The sequence below is a fragment of the Anser brachyrhynchus genome, assembly GCF_964034855.1.
Source record: "Anser brachyrhynchus genome assembly, chromosome: 26".
Lineage (NCBI taxonomy): Eukaryota > Metazoa > Chordata > Aves > Anseriformes > Anatidae > Anser > Anser brachyrhynchus.
This window is the reverse complement of record NC_137719.1, coordinates 6776521-6798488: the sequence shown is the minus strand read 5'-3', so window position 1 is coordinate 6798488 and position 21968 is coordinate 6776521. Positions and strand designations below refer to the sequence as shown.

Genomic DNA, 21968 nt, shown 5'->3' with positions numbered 1-21968 from the left:
GCAGGAGCCTGTGGTGCGAGGTGTGTTTGCTGCATAAACCCAGGGTACTAAGATAAGTGCGTAATCTGCAAAAGCGTGAATCTGGAATTAAATGTTTCCCCTGGAGCCTGCGATATCCTTCACAGCCTCTGCCCTGCAAATCAGACTTGCACATCCTTATATTCTCATAGTAAGGAAAATCCCTCCCAGGTGCTTTGATTTAGGCTGTACCACGTGAAGTTGGGCAGCTCTGCCTCTCCCTGACCTGCCAAGCCTGCCCCAAGACCGGGGCCTGCCTTGGGCCGTGGAAATTGGTTCTGGGGAAGCTCCTGATGGTAGTAGGAGCTGGATCCGGAGGGAGGCTGCTGAGGCCAGTGCAGCCTTGCAGAGCACCACAGAGCCAATCGCTGCTGCTAGGGGTGGAGCTGGAGCTCCAGCAGATGATCGCTGAGTGCCTTTCCAGCACAGTTGGTCTGGACGGCTGAGAGATCTGGTCGCGGGGAGAGGAGAGCTGTAATTGCAACTCCAGTGTGCTCCTTCCCCGGCAGCATCGCCGGAGCAGCTGCGATATCCTCTGTGCGCCAGCCCCACCAGCAACGTGAAGGTACTGCCCCCTCCCTCCCGGCTTGTGTGCTGCTTGTTGCTCGAATCTGTGTTGATTAGAGTTGGAGGAAAGTTTATTGGGAAATCAGAGCTGTGTGATAACGGTGCTTGTGGGAGAGCAGTGGGAGGTGATGCGCTGCGCTGCCGGGATGAGGTGCCAGGTGCAGGAGGCGGCTGGGGCGGTTTCGGTGCTGCAGGCGCCGCTGTCACAGCAGAGCCTGTGCTCAGGGTCCAGCCTGACGCCGGCTGCGCTGCCCTCGTGCCGCGGTGGGAGGTCAGAGGTAGCTGGCACACGGCGTACTCGTGATTCAGATGCCTGCCGGGTGTCAGGATGCTTTCCTGGTGGTGGTTTTAGTGAACGCGGCATCCACCTGTTAGCAGGTGGCCAAAGCCGAGTGGGGCCCTTGGCGAGGGCTTCCCCAGCGAGGCAGCTCCCATGCTGGGTGGTCAGCGGGAACTCGGGGTGCTTTTACTGAATGGTCTTTGTGCAGCATTTCCCACAGCCCTGCTGGGGAAAGCAAGCTCCTCGGGCTGCAGATGAAAGTGTGAATATCTGCAGATGCAGGAAAACAGCTTATTCTCTCTGCTGCTTGTGAAGTTTGGAGAACTTCCCAAGCCAGCCCCACTTAGAGAGCAAAAGTGGGTTTCCAGGAAGGTAGCTTGGGGCTGGGGCTGCTGACCCTGGGGCAGCCCCGAACAGGCTCGTTGCAGCAGCCCGCAGGGAAAGCAGCTGCAAACTTGTGCTGGTGGCTGCTGGTGGAGAAGGGGCTCGGTCTGCATCCCCTGGGGCTGGCTGACCGCACGTGTTGCACCAGGGTTGTCCATAGGTCCGAGAGCCCGAGCTCCGGCCGTCCCTCATGCAGCATGAGCCAGGTGCCTGCTCTTTGGGGCTGCCTGAAAGATCTTTTGTAATGACTCCTGAGACGTCTGAATTGCTGGTGATCCCTATCCATTGACTAGTAATACCCGACCTGAGCAGTGCCTGTCAGCTCCTGATGGGAACGTGCCCAATCGCTGCCCTTCAGGTAGCCACACGCTCCTTTTGCCCTCCTCTGGTGCTGGAGTGACCTTAGTGTGCGTCATTGGGCGCAGAACAAGGTTTGCGAAGCCTTGAGTAGACAGTAAAAAATCACCAGTTTGCATTTTCTGCATGAGGTTGTGCTGTTGGCTCTCGTATGAGCACGTGCTATCCATCTGCAAAACACAAACAATCGTCCCTGAAATGCGAGAGGGGAACACAGGGGAGCCATGGGGCACTGCGGAGCTGGAGTGGGGTGGCGGGGGATGCTGGACAAAGGGGGACCCGCTTCAGCCTCTCATCATTGCACGGGAAAGGGATGGTGATAGGGGTCTCCTGCGGCTTCCCTGGTACTGTGCTGTGGGGTGGGAGTGGCAGTGACTCGATATAAACAATTTTGTAAGAGATATTTTGATAAAGGTTGCTAGACAGTGACTCATCTACTGTAGGAAGGGGCAGAGCAGGAGCTTTTTAGGGTAAAAAACCAAAAGGGTCTTCCCTCCCCATTTTGTCAGAAACAGTGAGGGCAGGACACTTTTTTTTTTTTTTTTCTCCCCCAGGAGAGTAGACCTGTCAATCAGAAACCTCCTAATCCCAGTGACCCTGCACCTGCTCTGGTGCCTTCTGCATCCCTGGGGAGGATGCTGCCTTCCCATCACGTCCCTGGGTGGGACTGTATTCTAAAACCTGGCTTGATTTCCCCCCATCCCAACTGATTTTTTCTGACCAGTCTTAGTCACTTCTGAGTCACTCCAAATAATCCTTGTCCCTATGTAGCGGTTAGCCCTGCATTTCTGTGTGTACCCGGCCAGCCTGGGTATGCATGTTTCAGAAGTCACTTTACTTTGGTCTGTGTTGCCTTGTTTTAACTTTCCTCACAATTCCAACGTCCCTCCCTTGTGCTTTGCTGCCCTGCTCTGCTCGCTGTGCTGGAATCACAAAAAGTGCAGAACAGTTTGAGCGCTGCGTCTCCACTTCCTCAGGTGTGCTACAGAGCAAATACAGCCCGACAGGTTTCCCTGGCTATTCATGGCGTTGCTAACTAACCCTTCTTGAAAAGGTGTCCTCTGTGTACGCGGAGGCATTTTACTGCTATTTCCCAGGATCCGTTTTATTTGCTGCTTCCAGTTTGCAGCGGGATTGGTGCAGGGATGATCCTTGCTGTCTTAGCACCTCGCTCGTGGCGGGCAGCGCTGCCCTCTGGGCGGCTGTGCAGCCCTGTCCCCAGTGATGCCCCCTCTCCGTGCCCAGAGATTTACGTGGGAGCATGAATGGCCGGGCTAGCCCAGTTATGGATTTGTCATCTCCCCGTGCAGGGGAATTGCTGTGGGGCCTGAGGTGTCCAGGCAAGGCCAGCACTGCCGGGGGCTTGTCCTGGCTGTGCGGGGCCACCCGGGTAGCCTCGGGGCTGGGTGTCGTGCTTTATCTGGGTTGAGCTCCTGCGGAGAAGGGTGGGACTTGAAACCCAGAACTGTCTTGAGAGATGAAAAGTGGGCCAATTTCTAGGCCAAAACCTGCCCACCAACATTCCCAGGGTGGATTTGGGTACAGAAATGAATAAACTTTAGGGGTCCAATCTCCCTCCACTGCTCAGGTACTATCCTCTGATGGATGCAGAGGCAGTCGTCTTCCTGACAGCAACATATGGAAGTTTTCTTATTCCTTACGATGTGTGAAAAACGCCCTTTGCTGAAAGGTACAGAAGTCGTGTAGTGCAGAAGAGTCTGTCCCAGGAATAGTGGCAGTTTCAGGAACCAAGGGGAAGGTTTTCCCCCAAGCCATGCCACCTTCTCCTCCATAGCGAACATTTGCTGTATTTGCATCCACTAAAGGAAGGTTTAACAGCGCTAGGCATTGTTGTGTTGGTTTTGCAGCTGTGACCTTCAGGCAGCTTGTGCACGAGACTGGAGAGATGCTGGCTTAATGGGATGCTGCATCTTTGCCCCTTCTTTTAAGTTCTTTTAAGTTCTCAGGTAATGTGGCACCTGAGGGCTGCTGAAAGCCCCTTGTGCCCTGGACAGGATGCAGCATACACCGATGCCCAAAGGCTATCCTGCTTCCTTCTGCAGCATACTCGAGCAATTTGGATAAGCGGGTGCTTTTCTGTAGGCAGATGTGGGTAAGTTTAAAAAGTCAAGAGGAATTAAATGCATATTATTCTGGGCTGTGGCTTTTGTAGAAGTTGGGCATAGGAAAAAAAATGGATTTTCTAAAGGTCAGTAATGCTCTGCTCTCTGCTCATGCCTACTCAGCCTGGCTCTTGCAGGAGAGTGTTTGGGTCTTTGCGTTTCTGGTCACCTTGCAACAGATGCACGCAGTGATTTCTGTGCTCATTGCCTTTGCTCTGTGTTCTGCTGACAACTGCATTTCTCCTAAGCTCAGAGGTGTGAATGCTTCTACCTGCCACCACCTTCTGCTCCTGCCAAGCAGGAAGATGGCATTATGCAGGGGCTGGGGGGGAGCCATGCCATTCGCATCGTGTTTTATTAATTAGAAAGAAATAAAGTTGCAGAGAGATCAGATTTTGAGAAAGACCCTGAGTTCCAAAATGCTCCCAGAGGATAGATCCCTAATTGCTCTCTAATTGCATTAGGGTTTAATTTGTTGTTGTTTTTACTGTAATGTTCCCATTTTTCTCGACAGTTTGTTTTGTTCCATTAACTAGAAATGGCTGGAGATGAATATTCTCAATATTAAAACTTGCCTGTTGTGCAATGCTTGACAGCCTTTGTGCTGGCAGGAGATGCCAACGCTCAGCCTGGTCTGGCCGTCAGACTGTGTGTGGGGTGAATTCACGCATGCAGCGCAGCACTCGCCCCGTGGCAGCATTTCGCCCATGTGTGCAAGGTTCAGTCCTGGGAATTTTCAAAAGACTTGGCAGATCTGCTGACACACAGGGTCGAGGGCACGTTGTTCACCAGGGAGCCAGCGTCCCGGTGAGCCATCCGTCTGACCTGCTGGGGCCACGCGTCCCCCGTTCATCCCCACGTGGTGTAGCAATGGATGCAGGGCCTGGGTCTGGTTACCAAAATGATGGATGCTGGCGCCAGGTCCCACGAGGGATGTGCAGGTGGGTGTGTGGTAGGCGATGAGGGCCCCCGCGGCAGAGCGGAGACTCCCACCGGGAGGGATGCAGGGTCCAGCCCTGTCCCCCCGTGGTGTTTGCAGGGTGAGGGGAGGCAGGAGGTCGGCGCTGCTGGTGGTCGTTATCCGCCTTCCAGGGCGAGGCAAAATGCCGAGCCCGGCTCGCCCTGCAGGGCTGGCAGGCAGCAGCACTTCAAAGGGCTCCTTTGATCCATGCCACTTGTGCAGGGAGGGAGAGCCTGGAAATGCCAGCGGAGAGCTACAGACAGGGCCTTCAGGAACCTGATTTGGAAAGAGGTAGGGAAGAAGAGTATCACTCTCTTTAATTCCAAAGCATAAATATGTTTATCTTGACTTGTTAAAGGGGAAATGGGGTAGAAGATGCGGTTAAGCTTGGACCTGCTTTTTGCCATTATGCGTTTATTGGTGAAACAAATCCTTAAGGCAGGAGAGTGTTAATAAACCTTTCCAGTGTACCAGCTTCTGCACTTGAGGTCCAGGAGGTGCCGCTCGCCTCCCCCTTTGATCTACTTACTTATAGATCACGTAGGCACTATTGGGGTGCGCCCCTGACCTGGGCCCTGGCTGCCTGGGCGCTGGGTGCGATGGAGCTGCACGTGTGGCTCGTGAAAAGTGATATCAGTGCTGGGAGGCACAGGGAGCTGCAGTGTGAACTTGAAACTGCTCCTAAATTTGATCCAGCCGCTTAAAAACAGTGGGTGGACTCGGTGGCAAAGTGAGACATTGGTATTTAAAGCTGTCTTGAAGGGTACAGCTACAGACACGACACACAGCAGCTAGCTGCTAATATTCAGCAGGCACTGGTTTCAAAATTACATAAAGAAAATGGGAAAAACTCTGAACGCTGGATCTTCAGCACCCGGAGCAGCTTGTCAGAAACCCTAGGAATGGGATGGAATTGAACACCCACTGCTTTTGAAGCCGTAAATTAATCAGTTAAAGCCCCTGTTGTACAGGATGCTGTGCAAGCTCCTCTATTATTTGAAATATAATAAGCACATATGAGCTGACAGTGTTAGTAAGAGAGGCACAACCTTGCCTGGCCTCTCTGAGCTGGTGTGCTGCGTTCAGGCTGGCGTGGGTGCAGCACAACAGGGCTGCCCATTGCTCTGCGCCTTGAAACGCCGGCTTTGCGCCCGGGTGTGTGCATGCATTCGTGCCCTCTTTGCAAGCCAGCAGAAGACTAGAGCAGTTGGTGGATTTTTTCCTTCCGACCATGCAAAAAATGTCAAAATGTTGGTGTAAAATTGTGCAACCCAGTTCATGAGATGGCAGATCTGTTCCCCGGTCTGGTTTTACATCACGGGGTGCTGGCATTTTCCACATACATGCTCACTGCCCCTGTGAATTTTGCAGAGCTCTTGGCTTCAGTGGCAGCACGTGCCATTGGCAGCCAGTGCCCGGCTTGACTTAAAATGAAAACTAATTAATCAGTTTTGTATTTTCCACCTTACAATGTCACCGATGAAAGCATCAAGATGATAACTGGATCCAACTGTTCAGTTGAAAATACTGAGCAGTTACACAAGTTTATCACAGTATTAGTTTTTGCCACCAGAGGTGCTTCACGATACTTCTAATTGTAGGAATAATTAATCCATCCAATTTCTAAAGGCTCGGCTGTAGTGCACAGGGCATGGTAGGGGCAGGAGCCACACAGAGTCTGGGGGTCTGCTACCCGTTATTTTCTCCTTATAACTGACAGGCTCTCTCACCACCATTTCAGCCCAACGTGCATTTTAGGCCTTCAGGTTCCCAAGCTGAGCGAGTTTCGTTGCTGCTCTGCTGAGGGGTCGCGGGGCTGCTTCATGTCACCCGTGGCAGTTTATGCAGGTCGTGTTGAACCCCGCTGCATAGAGTCTTCCCAGGAATAAGCCACGATTTAAGGAGTGTTTTGTTCTGCAGCCCTGACTGTGCCAGATGAGGCTTCGCTTTGGGAAGCTGGTGTTACATGGTGGATGCTTTCCCGTTTCTCAGAAATCTGCTGCTGCCAGGTCTTGACCTCTTAGCTTCTGGTTTGTGTCTTTACTGCAGAATGTCTCTTTAGTCTGCTCTTTTGGAGAAGGCTGCACCTTTTTAGAGGTATTGGACCTGTGTGTGTAATACAAAGGCAGTTGTACCCCTCCATCCCCCAAACCTCATGGATTTTTTGGTTTTGCAGAACATATGAAAAGCCCTTTCAGCCTTACTTTATTTTGCGACAGAAGAAGGCTGAAGGCCGTGACTGAAGGATAACTTACAAACCCCACCTTGAAAACTGAAGTTCTATGAAGCACATCCACCTGGTTTAATGCCTTTCTGTTGTTTCTCAGTACCACAGGGGATGGCTGATAAATCCTTTAGTAACAGGAGTCCTCAGACTGTGCAGAGAGAGGGAGACCCTTCCAACCCCTAGTGTCAGCTCCCTTTCTGGATGGAGCAGGCAATGCCCAGCCTGGAGCCTGCCTGACTCTGGTCATTCTGCAACAGAAGTTTAATTTCTCACTGACAAAAATAGAATAGTTTGCATTTCTGGAGACCCTTTCACATGAGGAACTGGAGTAATACAATGGGCATTGATTAACCATTTCTCATTGCTCATCTGGTGATGAGGGAGAGAATAGTGGTGTTTTTTTTTTTTTTAATTATTATTATTTTTTTCTTCCAGAGGGGAAAATGCAGCATGAATTATCTGAGTGGCTTGCTGAAATGCTACCAAATACAAGGCAGGTCTGAAGTCCAGCTTGCTTCTGTTCTCTGTGGATGAGCATGTGAGATGTTCCTGCTGCTTAAAAGACTGCACAAATGCAAACAAAAGAATTTTTTAAGAATCAAAGATAGACAAAGAAAAAGAAAGAGCTGTAGGAGGGATGTAAATGTTTTGTGTTTTACTTGAGATAAAGCTCGTTGCTGTTTGCTGTTGCATGCCAAGTTAATTGACAGATTACATGATAATATGAAGAAGTTTAATGAAATCTGCTGATACCCTTTAGAGGATGTGGAATTTGGAAGTGCAATTAATTTAGGCCAGAAGTTTAGCTGCTTCATGCTAACTAGGGGACCGAGATGCACAGCATTTGCATTCCTGGTGTCTGGTTTCTAAATCACTTCATTGATTATGAAAAGCTCTGCTACAGCAAGGGAGCTGTAGCTGAAGGGAATGGAGTCCATCGGTCATTACGAGAGCGGAGGGTTCCAGCCAGCGCTGCTTGGCTGCCTTGGGGAGGCTTGGGCTCTTATAAATCCTCTTGCCCGCAAAAGTGGCCTGACCTGTCCCCATGCCCTGCCTCAGCCAGCACAATAAAATACACTGACAGCCACACGCTGTCTGGAGTGGCGTTGCACCGCAGAGCTGTCGGTTCCTGGAGCAGCGGGAGGCTGCGCTCATGCACCCTGGGGTGTGCAAACAGAAGGGCAGCTGCTGACCCTTGCTGCGCCGGGTGGTCGGACGTGGGCTGTCACAGGAGGCTGGGCCCGCTTGGGGTCCCTGGGTGCTGCGGCTCTGGCTGGCAAATATCAGCTGTCACGGACGGGTGGGGGAACCAGCCCAGGGAGGGGAGAGGAGCTCAGCCCACCCATCGGACGACAGCCAGGAGAACCGGGCGCATCTCTGCTTCTGCTGTCGCTAACTTTGTTAACCTGTGCTGGACAGGGAGCTTTTAGTGCTGTTGGCAAACAAGCGGTGACGTTAAACTGATTTGGGGTTGGTGGTGTTGAGACCGAAGCTGTTTTCTGTAAGAGGTGCTTTAGCTTAGTCAGCGAGGCCAACATATGCAGACTTTTATCAAGGAATCCAGTATTAAAATAATCCTCATCGGTGATGGACAGATTTGTTCTCCAAAGGATTCTTCTAAGCTCATTGCCACCTTACATGGCTTTGCCTCTTGGGTTTCTGAGCTGAAGCTGATGGGGACTGACAAGCCCTGATTATGCAAAGTACCAGAGGCTACGAGCTGCAGGCACGGGAATCAGCTTCACTCGCTTCCTACTGTTTTGTACATTATTAGGGAGCGACGGCAAAAAGTAGGTCCTGCTTATCCAAAAATAAAGGTGGCATCCTGATGGCAATCGCCGCAGAACGCCGCACATGGGAGCTGCTCGGGGGCTTCTCCTGCCGGCGTGGCTCCGCGCTGCGGCACGGCCGCGACACCCGGGGCTGGGCGGCCCAAACCTGCGCCCTGGCGCTGGGCAGCCTGGCAGCGCCAGCTGCCCTCCGGGGGGGCGCAGAGCCTATTTATGCATCTTTTCCTGAGAAACCACCGTCTCCATGGCAACCACGAGCATCACATGGTAGCCCTGGCTCTGCAGCATGCCACCCCGCCAGGCGCCTCGCTGCGCCCGCGCGCTGCCGGCCCCGCGACGCCCGCGATGCCGGAGGGGCTGCGGTCCCTTGGGGGGCCAGGGCAGCGACCGCGCTGCTGCCTGTAGCACTGCTTGGAGCGGCCAGAAACGCAGCCCTGGGTGGCAGCGGAGGGGGGCAGAAGGGAAAGGAGCCAGGGCTTTGTGCCAGGCTGTGTCGGAGCAGGGTTCGTCCCCAGGGTGGGGCTTGGCCAGGGCTTCCTCAAGGGGAATCTGTGTCTGCGGAGAGGTGCCAGGTCCAGGAGGTGCCTGGTTTCCTGCGTCCTGGTGCAAGCGAGTCCTCCCCCTTGCCATCTGGCTGCATCAGCTCCTTCACCCTCAGAGCGCAGCCCTTGCCAGAGCCTGCTTTAGCCCCTTCTTCTGAGAACGTTTCTGGGTTGCCAAGGGCTGAGCTGTGCCACTGGGCGGCTCTGGGGCAAGTGCCAAAGCCTCATCCTTGAAGTGTGCAGGACACAGAATGAATGGCCTGAGACACAAAATGTGATTGCTCTTAGTTCTGTCCCTACAAACTTTAGTAAATCAGGCACAATATATCAATCTCTTTTTTAAATATATTTTTATTCAAGTCAGCACGTTTGCAATTAAATCCCGCCACACCATGTAGCGTGAATAATCAAAATAATTCATGTGTATAACTGGATACACACATTTGTAGGGAAGGGATGGTGTCGCTCTCAAAACTGCAGTGTAGCTCCCTTTAAACTTGGCAGCATCCTACCTCCGTCACCCCCTGCGGCAATCCATGGCACGGAGGGCTTGCTCTCTGCTGCACGCGCAGGTCTTTCCTTTGCTCTCTAAGTCTGCGTGCCTGTAGTTTCTTTGTCTCACCCTTTGTTCCCACCTCAGGCAGGCAGTAGGTCAGAAAGGTACTGGCTGGATTTTACCGCTGCTCAGGAGCTTGCATCTCTGCTGTGCGCTCCCACAGGTGCTGGGCGCTGCCTTTGCTGCTTTTCTGCCTGGAAGGCATCGCCCACCACTTGCGGCTTCCCCCGGCCAGAGGGCACGGCCTGGCAGCTCCCAGGCTCCTTTCAAAGATGTCTTCACCATCTGCCGAGAGGACGCTGCTGCTGTCGTTCAGCTGCCCCTTTCTTTGTCCTGGCAGGCGTCGAGGCGGGTCCCAGCAAGGAGCTGCTTGTGCTGGGGGAAGTCGTGCAGAGCTGGGTGTGTGGGGTGCTCAGGCTGGGACTCCTGTCTGCACCGAGACTCCATCTCCTCCGTGTCGCTCTCCTCAGCCTTTCCTCTCTGTTTTGACACATGCAGCAGACACGTGCAGGATTTCTCCTGCTCCCCAGCTCATGCCACACACAATCTTGTTCTGATTTTCAAAGCTCCAATAAAGCGTGTCAAAATGCATCAAAGGCTGAATGCAGAAGTGAAGCAAATTGACTCTGGAGAGGATTTCAGGGGAGGGGAGTAAGGAGATGGTGGATGAACCCCGAGCCGAGGAAGAACTGCAGGGAAGGTGAAGCGTGGCAGAGATGTGGGCAGATGTGCAGCACAGCTTGAGGGACTCAGAGCGTCTTTGGTTTGGCAGGAGAAGAGGGCAAGCTGAAAGTGGAGTGCACGTCCTCTAGGATGTGCCTCATACTGGGCTGCTGTTGGATAGGGACATGCTGCTGTCACTGCCAGGATGTGGGGTTTTCCAGGTGCCCACACCCCACCTCTGCTGGGGCTGCAGAGCAGCACAGGCTGGTTCAGGTGCTCGTACAGGCAGAGGCTGCAGATCCCCCAGCACTCAGCCTGGGGCTGCGAAATTGAGCATCTTGCCCCAGGCTCAGGGTGGGCTGCGGGTCCCATGCTGGCAGTGGGATGGGGAATCCCACCCTGCCTGCTGCTCTTTGCTGGGGCAAAACAGTAGCAGAGGCTGCGGCGAGCCGCCTGCTCCCCCTGCCCGCCCCCTCGGTGGCCACCGGTGCTCTCCGCGCTGGAGCTGCTGTGGTCTCCAGTGCCCAGAGCACCCCTGTCTTGGGGTGAGAAGAGCCTAAGGAGAACTGAACTCATGGAACGGGCTCAACCATCCATTGTGGAGATAGTGCTGTGAAATAAGGCACTTCAAAAGGCCGTATTTTGCATTTCGTCAGATGCCTTGTAAGTGCAGTGACACAGTTGCTGAAAGCACATTAATTATTAGCAAAGACTTTTTTTTTTTTAACTCTAAGACAAATTAAACAACTGAAGATAACAGGAAGTGTTACAGGAGATGTTAATCCATGGGAGAGTGACAGCAGCAAAAGCCACAAATCATAACATGAAAATCAGGGCATTTAATTTTTGGCTTCTTTGCATTTGGCATTCATGCACATGCTCAATTGTCACTTCTCTCGTTCTTCAATACAGAGGTTTCGGAAGCTGTTAATTCTGGGGAAGGTGATTAAAGCCCTTGAGAGTAAATTGGATAAAGGACCATAATTTTTTTTTTTTCCCCTCTTGACTGCAAGAAACCAAGTTGCTGAATTCAGTGCTTTATTATATAGCATTCCTTGTCCTTGGTTACACATATGAAAAATGAGCCTGTGCAGAAATTCGTTGTGCATCACACCAAGCAGGTGATCAAACAGCACCTTGGTGGCCAGGCTCAGAACAAGGCATTCCCTCACGTCCCAGCACAGGATGGTTGTGCCCCACGTCACCAGTGGGCGCAGCGCAAAATGCGCCGCTGCGTGCTGAACACGACGGGTGGACCAAACCCGTGGGACTGACGCGCTCCCAAGTCCCTAATATGTGCTGGCTAAATGAGGATGCAAAAGCAGACCCTTAGGTCTGCGGGGCCGCGTCGCAGCGAAGGAGAGGCAGGGTGCATGGGGCTGGCAGGTCTGCGGTCGCAGCAGCTGAGGGAGCAACCTCTGTGATGTTTGCCTGTAACTTCTATATGTATACCTGAGGCGTGTGTTGTAAAGTTTAGGCAGCAGTTACCCAGGGATTTGGCTCTGATCTCAGATTTAGCTCCTTTATTTGCTGTCTCCATTTAACATGTCCCCCTCTGAGCCGTTGCTCTAACTGCCGTGGGAGCTGCCGGTGCGGGCACTTGAAGGCAGAGCATTTGGAAAAGCTGCAAGCCGTCTGCTTTTGACAACAGACTGGTTAGGCTGAGGATGGTGCTGCATGTTCAAACTCCCTGCCCTGGAGTGACGTGAAGTCGTCTGCAGCTTTTTGGGTTTATCATGTTTTTCTGCTTATTGTTGTCAAAATATGGAAATAATTGACGGTAAAAATTACCAAGGGTAGTCTGTGAAGGGATATAAAAGGCAAAACTTGGTATCAGAAAAAACATCTTATTCATGTTTAAGAGCTGGAATGTGGGCCAGTTAATCTGGAACATTTGCTGCCATTTGTGAAATTGCTGTTATTAAAAGAGCTCTTTTTTTTTCCCTACTCTAATGAGCTCATTGCTCAAAAAGGGGGTGAAACATTTGATAACAGGGGGTGTGCAATAATAAAAATAGAAGCAGCTTTCTGGGGGAAGATTGCCTGAGAGGAGATCACAAAAGTATTTATCAGAAACACGAGGGAAGTATTTGCTAGCAGTGACTGCAGATTGTGCTTCGGCTCCTGTGCTGCAAGGGACGAGCCCTGAGAGCTGCCACAGCAGCAAGGGACGGGCGCAGCTCGCGGCTTCCAGCTGGCTCTCTGGGCCTGGGCGGCAGCGGTCTCACTGTCCCAGCTAGGTCTGGATTGCAGCAGCTTTTATTGCAGGTTCGCTTCCATCATTCTCCTTTGCGACAGGCACACATTCAGCACATGTCTGTGTCTGGTGCAACACACCTCCTTAAGGAAGGAATTCGGCTTTGAGTATGTCTCTGATGTCAATATGTGGATTGCTCTCCTCTAAAATTTAGTGCAACTTAGTTAGCATCTTTCTAGCTGTTGCCAGAAACTGGAGTCCGCCCCATCCAATTGATTTTCATTAAGCTGTTATAGTCACTGAAACTGCTGAGAAGAATCGTCACCATATGGCACAAGGTATTCAAAATGAAGTCTCTTATGACAGTTTGCCTCTTCTGGAGGCGCTGAGCTGACATGTGCAGAGGTTACTGATCAGAAGCGGGGAGGAGGGACTCCAACACTCAAGTGCCAATGCAAGAAGAAATAATAAATCATCATAAACCCACTGCAAGAAGAGGAGGCGAGGCGATCGGTGTTTGTGGTGGGGGCACCACTGCTCCTGTCTCTACCAGGGGAAGATGCAAAGAGTTTTGGATCCTTAGACCTTGGTTGTGCAGTCCAAGTGCTTCCACTCGGCTGAGTTGTTGAGTCCGGCTGGTGGGGGTGCGAATCGCACGTTAATTCCTCAGCTCTCAGCAAGAAAAACCTTTGAGAGCGAGCAGGGAACACATCCCTCCTTGCTCAGCGTCTGCACTTCTCCTCAAGCATCTTGGAGGCGTGCGGTGCTTCGCAGCCCCAGACGGGCTGGAGGTTGCTGGTGCAGAAAAGCCTTGTTTCCGCTCTGCCTTCTGACAGGTTATGTAGTGAAGATCAGCCAGACTAGTCAATTCTGGGAACTGTTAGGCACTTGTCGGCAGCAAGAGTTAAAGTGGAATTAAGTGATTAGAAATACTTAAATATTAATTGCTTATGAGCTCCCTTTATGACACTTGCAGGTGGAAGAAGTTAATAAATCACTGCTGGCATTGACCCACAAAACAATAAAGCAGAGTGTATCTGAGACAAGGCAAGAGGAGGGGAAGGAAAGGAGCTTTTCTCGAGCTTGAGAAAGCACTGTTTTTAGGTCAGGTAGTGACACAACAAAGCTGTTTTCTTTTTCCCAAGGCTTCATGTCTGGAATCTGCCTTTTGCTGCAGACGGGAGCCCTTGCAGTTATGCACAGATGCCATCAGCAGGCCACCTGTGGTTACCTTGCTGCGGTTATGGCATCTCTGTAGGAATCCCTTTGTAGGAAGCAGACAGGTCCCTCTTGGCTCTTGCACTGTTGCAGGCTCTACACAGTCTCCCAGGGAACACCGGCCCTGGGCCCCACAACGGGTGGGGGACCTTGGTTTACATGGCATGGAGAGGTGCGTCTTCATCCATCTGCTTCACTGCATATTACCTTGATGCCCTTTTGATGTCCTGCTATAGCATGTTATCCTAGAAGGGAAAATATAACAGTACAGAAAAAAAAAAGAAAAAAAAAAGAAAAACAGGCAAAGAATCCAGCTAGCAGCCATCAAACATAAAAGCTTTATTCAGAGCTAGCAGCTTGCACCAGCCAAATTTAATGTCAGTCCTCAGAAAGGCACTCTGGGCAGCAAAGCTGTGTGAGAGCTCTCTAGCAGCGGAGAGGCAATTAAGAGGCATAGTGAGAAAGGAAGGGGATTTTTGCATTGCTATTATATTTATTTGGGACAGGTCAAAGTCTGTTTGGTACTTGAGTTTAAACTTGTTCTCAGGCTGTCTGTGTTTCTGTGTTAGCTTTGCAAGGGTGATTTGTACACATGGGTGCTGGCAGTGGAGTGCTTGTGTGAATGCTTGGGTGTAGACCTGGGATGTGTTATCAGGTCGTGCAGGGCTAAGCTAATACTGAGCAGCTTTTGATTTAATCTGATTTTTGCAATAAGAGTTTATACTGTGAGCATTGTGAACTGCATGCAGATGAAAATGATATTACATGCCTTTATCTTGGATGCTGGATTAAGATTTAATGAGATTCTTTGGTTTGTTTTGTGTCAATCTGTTGTATTTTAGAGTGTGTTTTTTTTTGTTGTTTTATTTTGCCTTTGATGCAATTTTGCAACACTTCTTGTACTCCTAAAAGGATCTTTTGGTGTCTTTGAAAGTTTCTCAGTACAGCAGTTCTCTAGACAGAGTAAATGAAGATTAAACCCAGGCAGAGACCAAGGGAAAACAAGCAAGTGATTTGCAGAATCAGAGCATGAGGACACCAGCAGAAGAGCTCTGTGGTTTGTGTCTTTTTTCTGGTAGATCACGAACATCAAAGTGAACCTTTTTTCACGGGGCTGGGGGTGAGAGCCAGGCTGAGACCCTCTGGTGTCTGCTCAGCTGCTTGTTTTTATAAAACACCCCTAACACATACCTTAATGCTCCTGAGACTGCAGTGCGTGCGGGTCGTGGTGCAGCCTCCTGCAGCGGGGCTGGCAGCAGTCGAGCCCACGGAGCTTCCTTTCCCCGTCCCGACCCCGCACGGCGGGACTCAGCGGCCCCAGAGCTCTGGTGCATCCCCGAACCCTGCGGCTCTTCTGCTGGTGAGGTATCATAACCTGATTATTTCCATGATGCTTTTCTTCCCAATCAGCGGAATAAACACTATAAAAACTGAATTATCAGTCTTCATTGTGCCTGGGTTTGTTACGATTGTGAATTAATAGAGATTTTATCTTGGCATTAGTTAGAAAGCACTATCCTCTGTTTCACTCTTCAGTTGCACCGTTTTTGTCTTTTGTTTTGTTTTAAATATCCTATATGGGAAGCTACATCTGGTGGTTTTTGCTTTGCCTCGGTTCAGTCTTTCATAAGCCTCAACCTTCCTGATACGCACCGTGGTTATCAGTTCAGAGTTTGATACCTGCAATTGCTTGCATGACGAGGAAGTAGGTGTGAACAGAGAACTAGAGTATTCCTATGAATCAGATCACTCACCGAGCTCTTTTTGTAAGTGCAAGCGTCCTCGCTGGAAATTGTGGGGAATGCACAAATATTTAAACAGCTGCTTGGGAACAGCACAGCCCGCTAAATCACCTAAGCAATTTCCTTCTGTCTAAATTGAGAAATACAGCAGTGTCTAAATTGAGAAATGCAGCAGAGCACCCTTCCAGCTTGAAAACATCTTCCTCCAGTTTGTAATATCTGCATTTATTTATTTATTATTTTTAAAGGCTGAGGAACTGCAGCACTTCTTGTTTCATTGATGACAACTGCTAACTAATCACTTCTGACCTCGGTCCGTTTCTGCACCACCTTGCAGACAGGGCAGAGGACGGCACCGCTCTGATGCACCTACGCGGTTCAAAGCAGGAGCCCGCGGGCGTGCAGGGTGCTGGAAGGAGCAGGTCGCGGTGCTGGCAGGGCGAGGACTGTGTGTTCGGTGTAGGCTGCCTGTGTGAAAATCTTGGGGACTCCGAACTTGTGGGTCTTGTGAGAAGAACCCCTCAACTCAGGAGCTGCTTGGCCCATGTCTCCTTAGGGGTGTACATCAAATACAACTGCCCTGTTCTACCTGTGTTTTGGAACTAAATCTGTTTGTTGTCTCTTCTCTTTGTTGCTGTGAACAGATGAAATCATCTGACATTGACCAGGAATTATTCACTGAAAGTTACTGCAAAGTGTGCAGCGCACAGCTAATATCCGAGTCCCAGCGCGTGGCCCATTACGAGGTAGGATGCTCTTTGTTAATCAGTCTGTTGGGTTGTAACTCCTCCACCGATGCCTCTTCCAGTTACGTGTTTTACAGGGTGGCTTTGGCTACTGTATTCCCAGTAAGCAAGTTACATGAGCATTTAAAATTCCTCTTTGAAAACTCAAAATTCAAAAGACTGCTTTTGTTGGTGGTGCATTATTCTGTGAACGATGTTACTGCAACGTTGTCTGCTGCATGTATTTTTTTGTCCTGCCTAAATCCGCAGCCAGGCTACAATTTGACCTCTAATAAAAGATAGTTTTCAAATAAATGTAGCTAGCAAGGAGATCACTTAAGAGTTCAGCAAAACAAACTCAAGTTTTTATATTAAATGTGCTGCACTATGCTTGGCTGAATAGGAATCACTGATTGTGCAGAGAATAGATTAGTATTTCTGAATGTATTCAAGCACTTAAGAGGTAGGCAAGCAATAAACAATTAGAAAGGATATATCATTAGAGACATGTTAGAACAGCAATTAACAGCACTGCGTATCTTCAAAACAAAATTAAATAAATTCATATTAAACGAGGGAGGAAACTCCTGAAGGATATGCTGCTGTGAAATCCTTCCAGAAAGGAAAGCCGCTGCCACCCACGCCTCAGTCCTGGAGGCCGGGGAGCCGGTGCTGAGGAGGCCTGCGGCAGCGCGGGCCGAGGTCCCAGGTTAGGTGCCATCTTGGCAGCAACCCGACAGGAGAACAGGTTTTCTCCTTCATATTCAGATGCAGAGCAGGGTGCGGGGTCACTTTTTGTGGTGCACAAAGGATTACCGAGCAGGTGATCACCCTTTGCATGGTACGAATCCCAGGGGACCAGAAGACTGGCCTTGGTGGTGCCACAGGGCTGTGCTGTTGGTGGCATGTGCAAGGGATCATTGATACAGGTTCAGTGTTCCCTGGGGGACTCTAGGAGAAAGAAGCGATGAACGTGGAGAGCTTGGGGATGACAGATTTCAGCATTTGCAGGGTCTGAGTGGCTGAGCTGCATTTTGCCCTTGCTTTTGAATATGCTAAAGTAAGTGTGTTTGCAGCATTTCAACAGAACCAGACTGCTACAAGGCCTCGAAGATGAATTTTTCCTAAAATTTTGCTCTGAGTAGGTATAATAGGGTAGACACTTGTCTCAGTATGGCCAGTGAAGACATGCAGGAAGCTTAATCAATGTACGGTATCCAAGGATGCTGTGCTGCATTAATAAATAACGGTAACAATAATACACATTTATTTATAAGGCATTGTACATGTCTGTTTTGGCAAATTCCTTGAGACGTTTCCTGTAAATACTCCCTTGGCTGCCCTCTGTGCAGCACAGACCACAGCAGCCACTGTGAAGTCAAAGGCTGCAGTTGTAGGGACACCTTCCAGATCCTGGTAAATGGGCGATGCGGCTGCCAAATTTTGGTCTACAGGAGGCAGAAGCATTGCTGCAGAAACAGTAGTAGCGATGTGAGAGCAGTGGGGTGCTCAGCCAATCTCTTTTCTTCTGTGTCTGTAATTGTAGGTATGAGCTGAATCATTAATTCGTAGCAGATGTTTTCAAAATGTGGAAAACAACACGTTTTTCTGTTGTATATTTCTAGCGCGAGGTGTTGTGCTCATTTGTCATCTCCTGTGAAATCCCAGCAGACGCCGTAGACGTTTGGCACAACAGTGCCGTTATCCAGCCGGGCTGCGTGGCGCAGAGCAGAGCGTGGGCACTGGAGGGATGGAGGGAGCCGGGGGGGACGGGACTGGCCCCTGCCCGGCCTGGCTTCTCCCCCACGGCAGGCTGGCGTGCCTCCGCCCTGCAGCGGTGCCTCTGCGGCAGCCTTTCGCTGTGGGACATGGCACTACTGAGCGCTGGCTCCGGGTGCTGCCCCAGAGGGAACACGCGTTCTGCTCGCATCCCAGTGTGAGGAAACCACGGGCATGGCAGGAGGTCTGCAGATCTGCCCTGAGGTTTTTGGGAAGGCGATGCTGCGTAAGGCGCAGCTCCACAGGGGGATGCCACCGGGGCATGGGCAGAGCAGCGTTCCGGATGTTTCCTCCCCGTGCTGTCAGTGTGTGCAGCATTTGCCCTGCCGTGGCTTGGTGTGGCACTGAACCTCATGGGGAGGCTCTGTGGGCACCCTGTGCTTTGGCTGCAAAACCAAACTGGAAATCTTTCTGCAGCTCCAGTCTCTTTTCCAATGCAAGCTGGATGTGGTTCTGAGAGACCTGAGCAAATAATGCCTAGTGAATCATTTATTAGGTGAACTTAGCCTTTTTTTATTCAGACACTGGACAAGCTGTCTGTGATTTTCCCCACATACATTAATCATGGAAAATTATTGGAGAATAATTTCTGCAAATAATTCTTGCTCTGACACTGTTTCATAAGCAGTTCATTCCGAGGATCTGCTACATGAATGGAGAAGGCCATTCTTCCTGCTAGACACTTGAGTCATAAGGTGTTTCTTTTCCCTGGACAGACGGACAAATTGAGTTTATGGTGAGAATATTCACTTCTGTAATATCAGGATTCACAACATGACCATTCTTTTACAAAACTCTGTTGGTGAAGGTACGAGAGCTCCGTGCTGCCCAGAGCTGCCAGCCCTCGCCACAGGGAAAAGTGCAGCACTTCGGAAGGCACAACCCTGCTGTTGGCATGTGCCCAGCTTCATCCAGGTGTCTCAGTGCTGCTGGGGGGCTCCAGCCTTGCTCGGGGAGCTACATGGGGACCCCGGGCCCGGGGCTGCTCCCCTCTGCTGCTGCCTGGTGCTGGCCCATGTGGGGAGCAGGGGGGAGGCACCTGCTGGAGGCTGGGCTGCAAAGCTGGAGAGGGCTGCGTGGGTAACGCATCTTCCTCCGTGCTGTGGTTTGTATGGGTCCACAGCGCCGTGACTGAGCCAGAACTGGGAGAGCTGGGGAATTCATCCCCTGGCTCCTCATCACAGCCAAGGGAGGCCTGCAGCCTTTGTGCCAGGTGGTGAAATCTTGGCTCCTTTGCGCATGCAAAATAAGACGTCCCTCTGTAAGAAAAGAGAGGGAAATGGTGTATGAAAGGGGGATGTTTTTATCTTGCCAAACAGGAATAGTCAGTTCCAATCGCTGTCTCGTCTCCTTCCCCAAATCATCAACCAATAACTCTTATTTTCTGCTGCAGGACTTTGCCAGGAATAAGAAATAATTTGATGTCAGTCGTGCAGTATTAAGCAGTATTATTTCCAAGGGCAAGTGTAGTGGAAAAATGACAAAAGAATCAGAGTATTTGCAGCATGTTTTTGCTACCAACTTGACATACAGCAAAATACTGCCCTTATTTTATGTGCTTTGTGCAACTCTGTCTGGAGGCGGAGGAGGGTCAGGGGCGAGGGGCAAGGCCCTGGGCATTGCTGTAGGGTTCCTGCGGGGCCGGGCAGCGCGCCAAAAAGGCACCTTCCTGCTCTGTCTTTGATTGCACAGACAGCGTGTGTCTTCCAACACAACTTTGAAATGAGAGGACGGATTTTTATTTTTAAGTGGAAAAAGAGCAGTGACCCAGTGTCCACACCTTAGCGCAGAGCCCTTTGCAAGGAGGTGGGAGCCGGTGGAAAGGCTGGGATTCAGGCTCGTGTCACAGCAGCGTGGTCGTGAATCAGCTCCTGCAGCTTTTATCAGCAAAGCATCGCTATTCCAATGCCTTTCACCCTTCAAAAGCATTGTAGAGAAGTGACTGGGGCTGTTGCTCTGTGAACAGAAGCCCCTGCAGCTGTGTGACCACTTCAGCAGTGGATCAATACACTCAGCGACCGCCGTTATCCCTCTGCAAGGGGAAGAGCATCGGAGAAATCAGAGAAGGTCAGCGGGCAGCAATGGTTGTGGAAGTGGCCTGTGCCAAGCTGAGGACAAGAGGGGAAATAAGATGTGGTTTACTTGCTGAAATGCATTCAAAACCTGTGTTCCAGAGAGGATTTATGTATTTCTGCATCCTTCTGGAGTGGCAGGCCTCTTTCCTGGATAATGTCTTGATTACCCATAATTTAACACCCTCTACCAGCTCTGTCTTTGAGAGAGGGCTGTAGCAGTCGCTTTGGTGTGCTGCTCTGTAAATTAGAAAGATAAGGTTTCTTAGTTCTGAATCCTCATTGCTGTATAGAAGTATTCACAGCCATTAGAAAGATGGTACAATTTATTTTCAAGTTTCTCCTTGAAAATCCTGCAGGAAAATTACCAAATATGCAAAGTTGCTTTCAGATTCCACCTTGAGCTGCATATTCATCACCGCATTTGCTCCTTAAGCTGCTATAACGCTTTTCTTCATTGTAATCTTTATTGCCTCAGGTGTTCAGATGGTACTTTACTTTTTCATTTAAAATGAAGAAATACACCAGGTTTGAAGGAAGAGAAGCCCAGGAAAGTGTCACGTGAATGTGCTGTTATTGGCTCACCTTGCGAAATGAAGGAATGATGCTTAAACACTCTCTGTGTAGCCTGAGAGGCAGGGGGAGGGCAGAGGCAAAGCGTATTAAAATTCAAACGCAGAGCAAACTCCAGAGAACAAATACAGTGCTGTGCCCTTTGGCTCATCTCCGGGAGCCGAGTGTTCTTTGGAATTTCTCACCCTGTCACAGTGGGCGAAGCAGGAGAGCAGTATCGACAGCCCCATCAATACTCTGTCTGCACGGGCTGGAGTGGTGCTCAAGTTAATCTGCTTCCAGTTGGGCTGTCCTGCTCTGGGAAACTTTGCATAAAACGATGGCTTGTCAGTAGGAATAATAAACATTGTTTACCATTGGCACATCAGTGCTTTAAGGATCAAAATGTGTGTGCTCAGAGAGGCAATCTTGTATCTGAAATATTAATGCAGTGAAGGGGCATATATTCCAGTAAACAAAATAAATGCTGCACCAGAACACAAGGAGCTGGAATATTCTGTGTGTGATGTGAGCTCCCCACACGAGATGCTACAGGCATTTCCAGGATGGAGGAGCAGAAAGGACACATTTCAGCTGGAAGTGAAAGTACACAGGGCTCTGGTCTGTCAAGGTGTCTGTTGGTGTTGGTTGGGTGCTGCTGAAGGGAATGCTAGCATTGATAGCTGGCCTGTTGTGCCATGGCACTTACCTGCAGAGTTTTGGTTTGCCCTAGTGAGAATAACCTGCAAATACTTCAGAGGACGAAGGAGGAGGGGACATGTCCTACCTGTTGTTCCTGTGTCCGTCCCACCAACTGCTGAGAATTTGCTTTGCTGCGTTGTATGCACAGTATATGGTTTCAAGTGGCTGCTCAAACTTCTGCAGATTATTCTGCAGATTGTACTGGCATTTGGTAGAACCTCAGTTTAGGAAACGAAATTCAGACTAAAGAAAGCTTCTAATGTGTGTGTGTGTGTGTGTGTGGTTTGGTTGCGAAGATGATGTAGGTGCCATTCTGTTTTTTGTATGTGCACATATAGACCTTTGCAAATTGCCTTGGCATCCGCTTTGTGTCGTGCCATTTACCAGCAGCAAGTAAAATATGTTGAAGTAAATGCGACCTCACAGCATATATGAAAGATATACGTGGGTGTCAGTTTTTATGGTGAGATTGCTGTGATACCTCTTCCCTTTTCTGCATACAGTAAGTACATA

General features: G+C 50.3%; 1 protein-coding gene across 9 annotated transcripts in view; it reads left to right on the top strand.

The window, feature by feature from the left end:
• ZMAT4 (zinc finger matrin-type 4) overlaps positions 1–21968 on the top strand; it is a 99688-nt gene that overhangs the window by 30155 nt on the left and 47565 nt on the right. For 7 of the 9 annotated variants that reach the window (XM_080568751.1, XM_080568752.1, XM_080568750.1 and 4 more), the window contains one exon: positions 16270–16371. In XM_080568751.1, the coding sequence (XP_080424877.1) occupies positions 16270–16371 (102 nt within the window). Of the gene's footprint in view, positions 1–331; positions 584–16269; positions 16372–21968 lie in introns of those variants that run through there. The other 2 variants (XM_080568754.1, XM_080568749.1) reach the window with 2 other exon arrangements.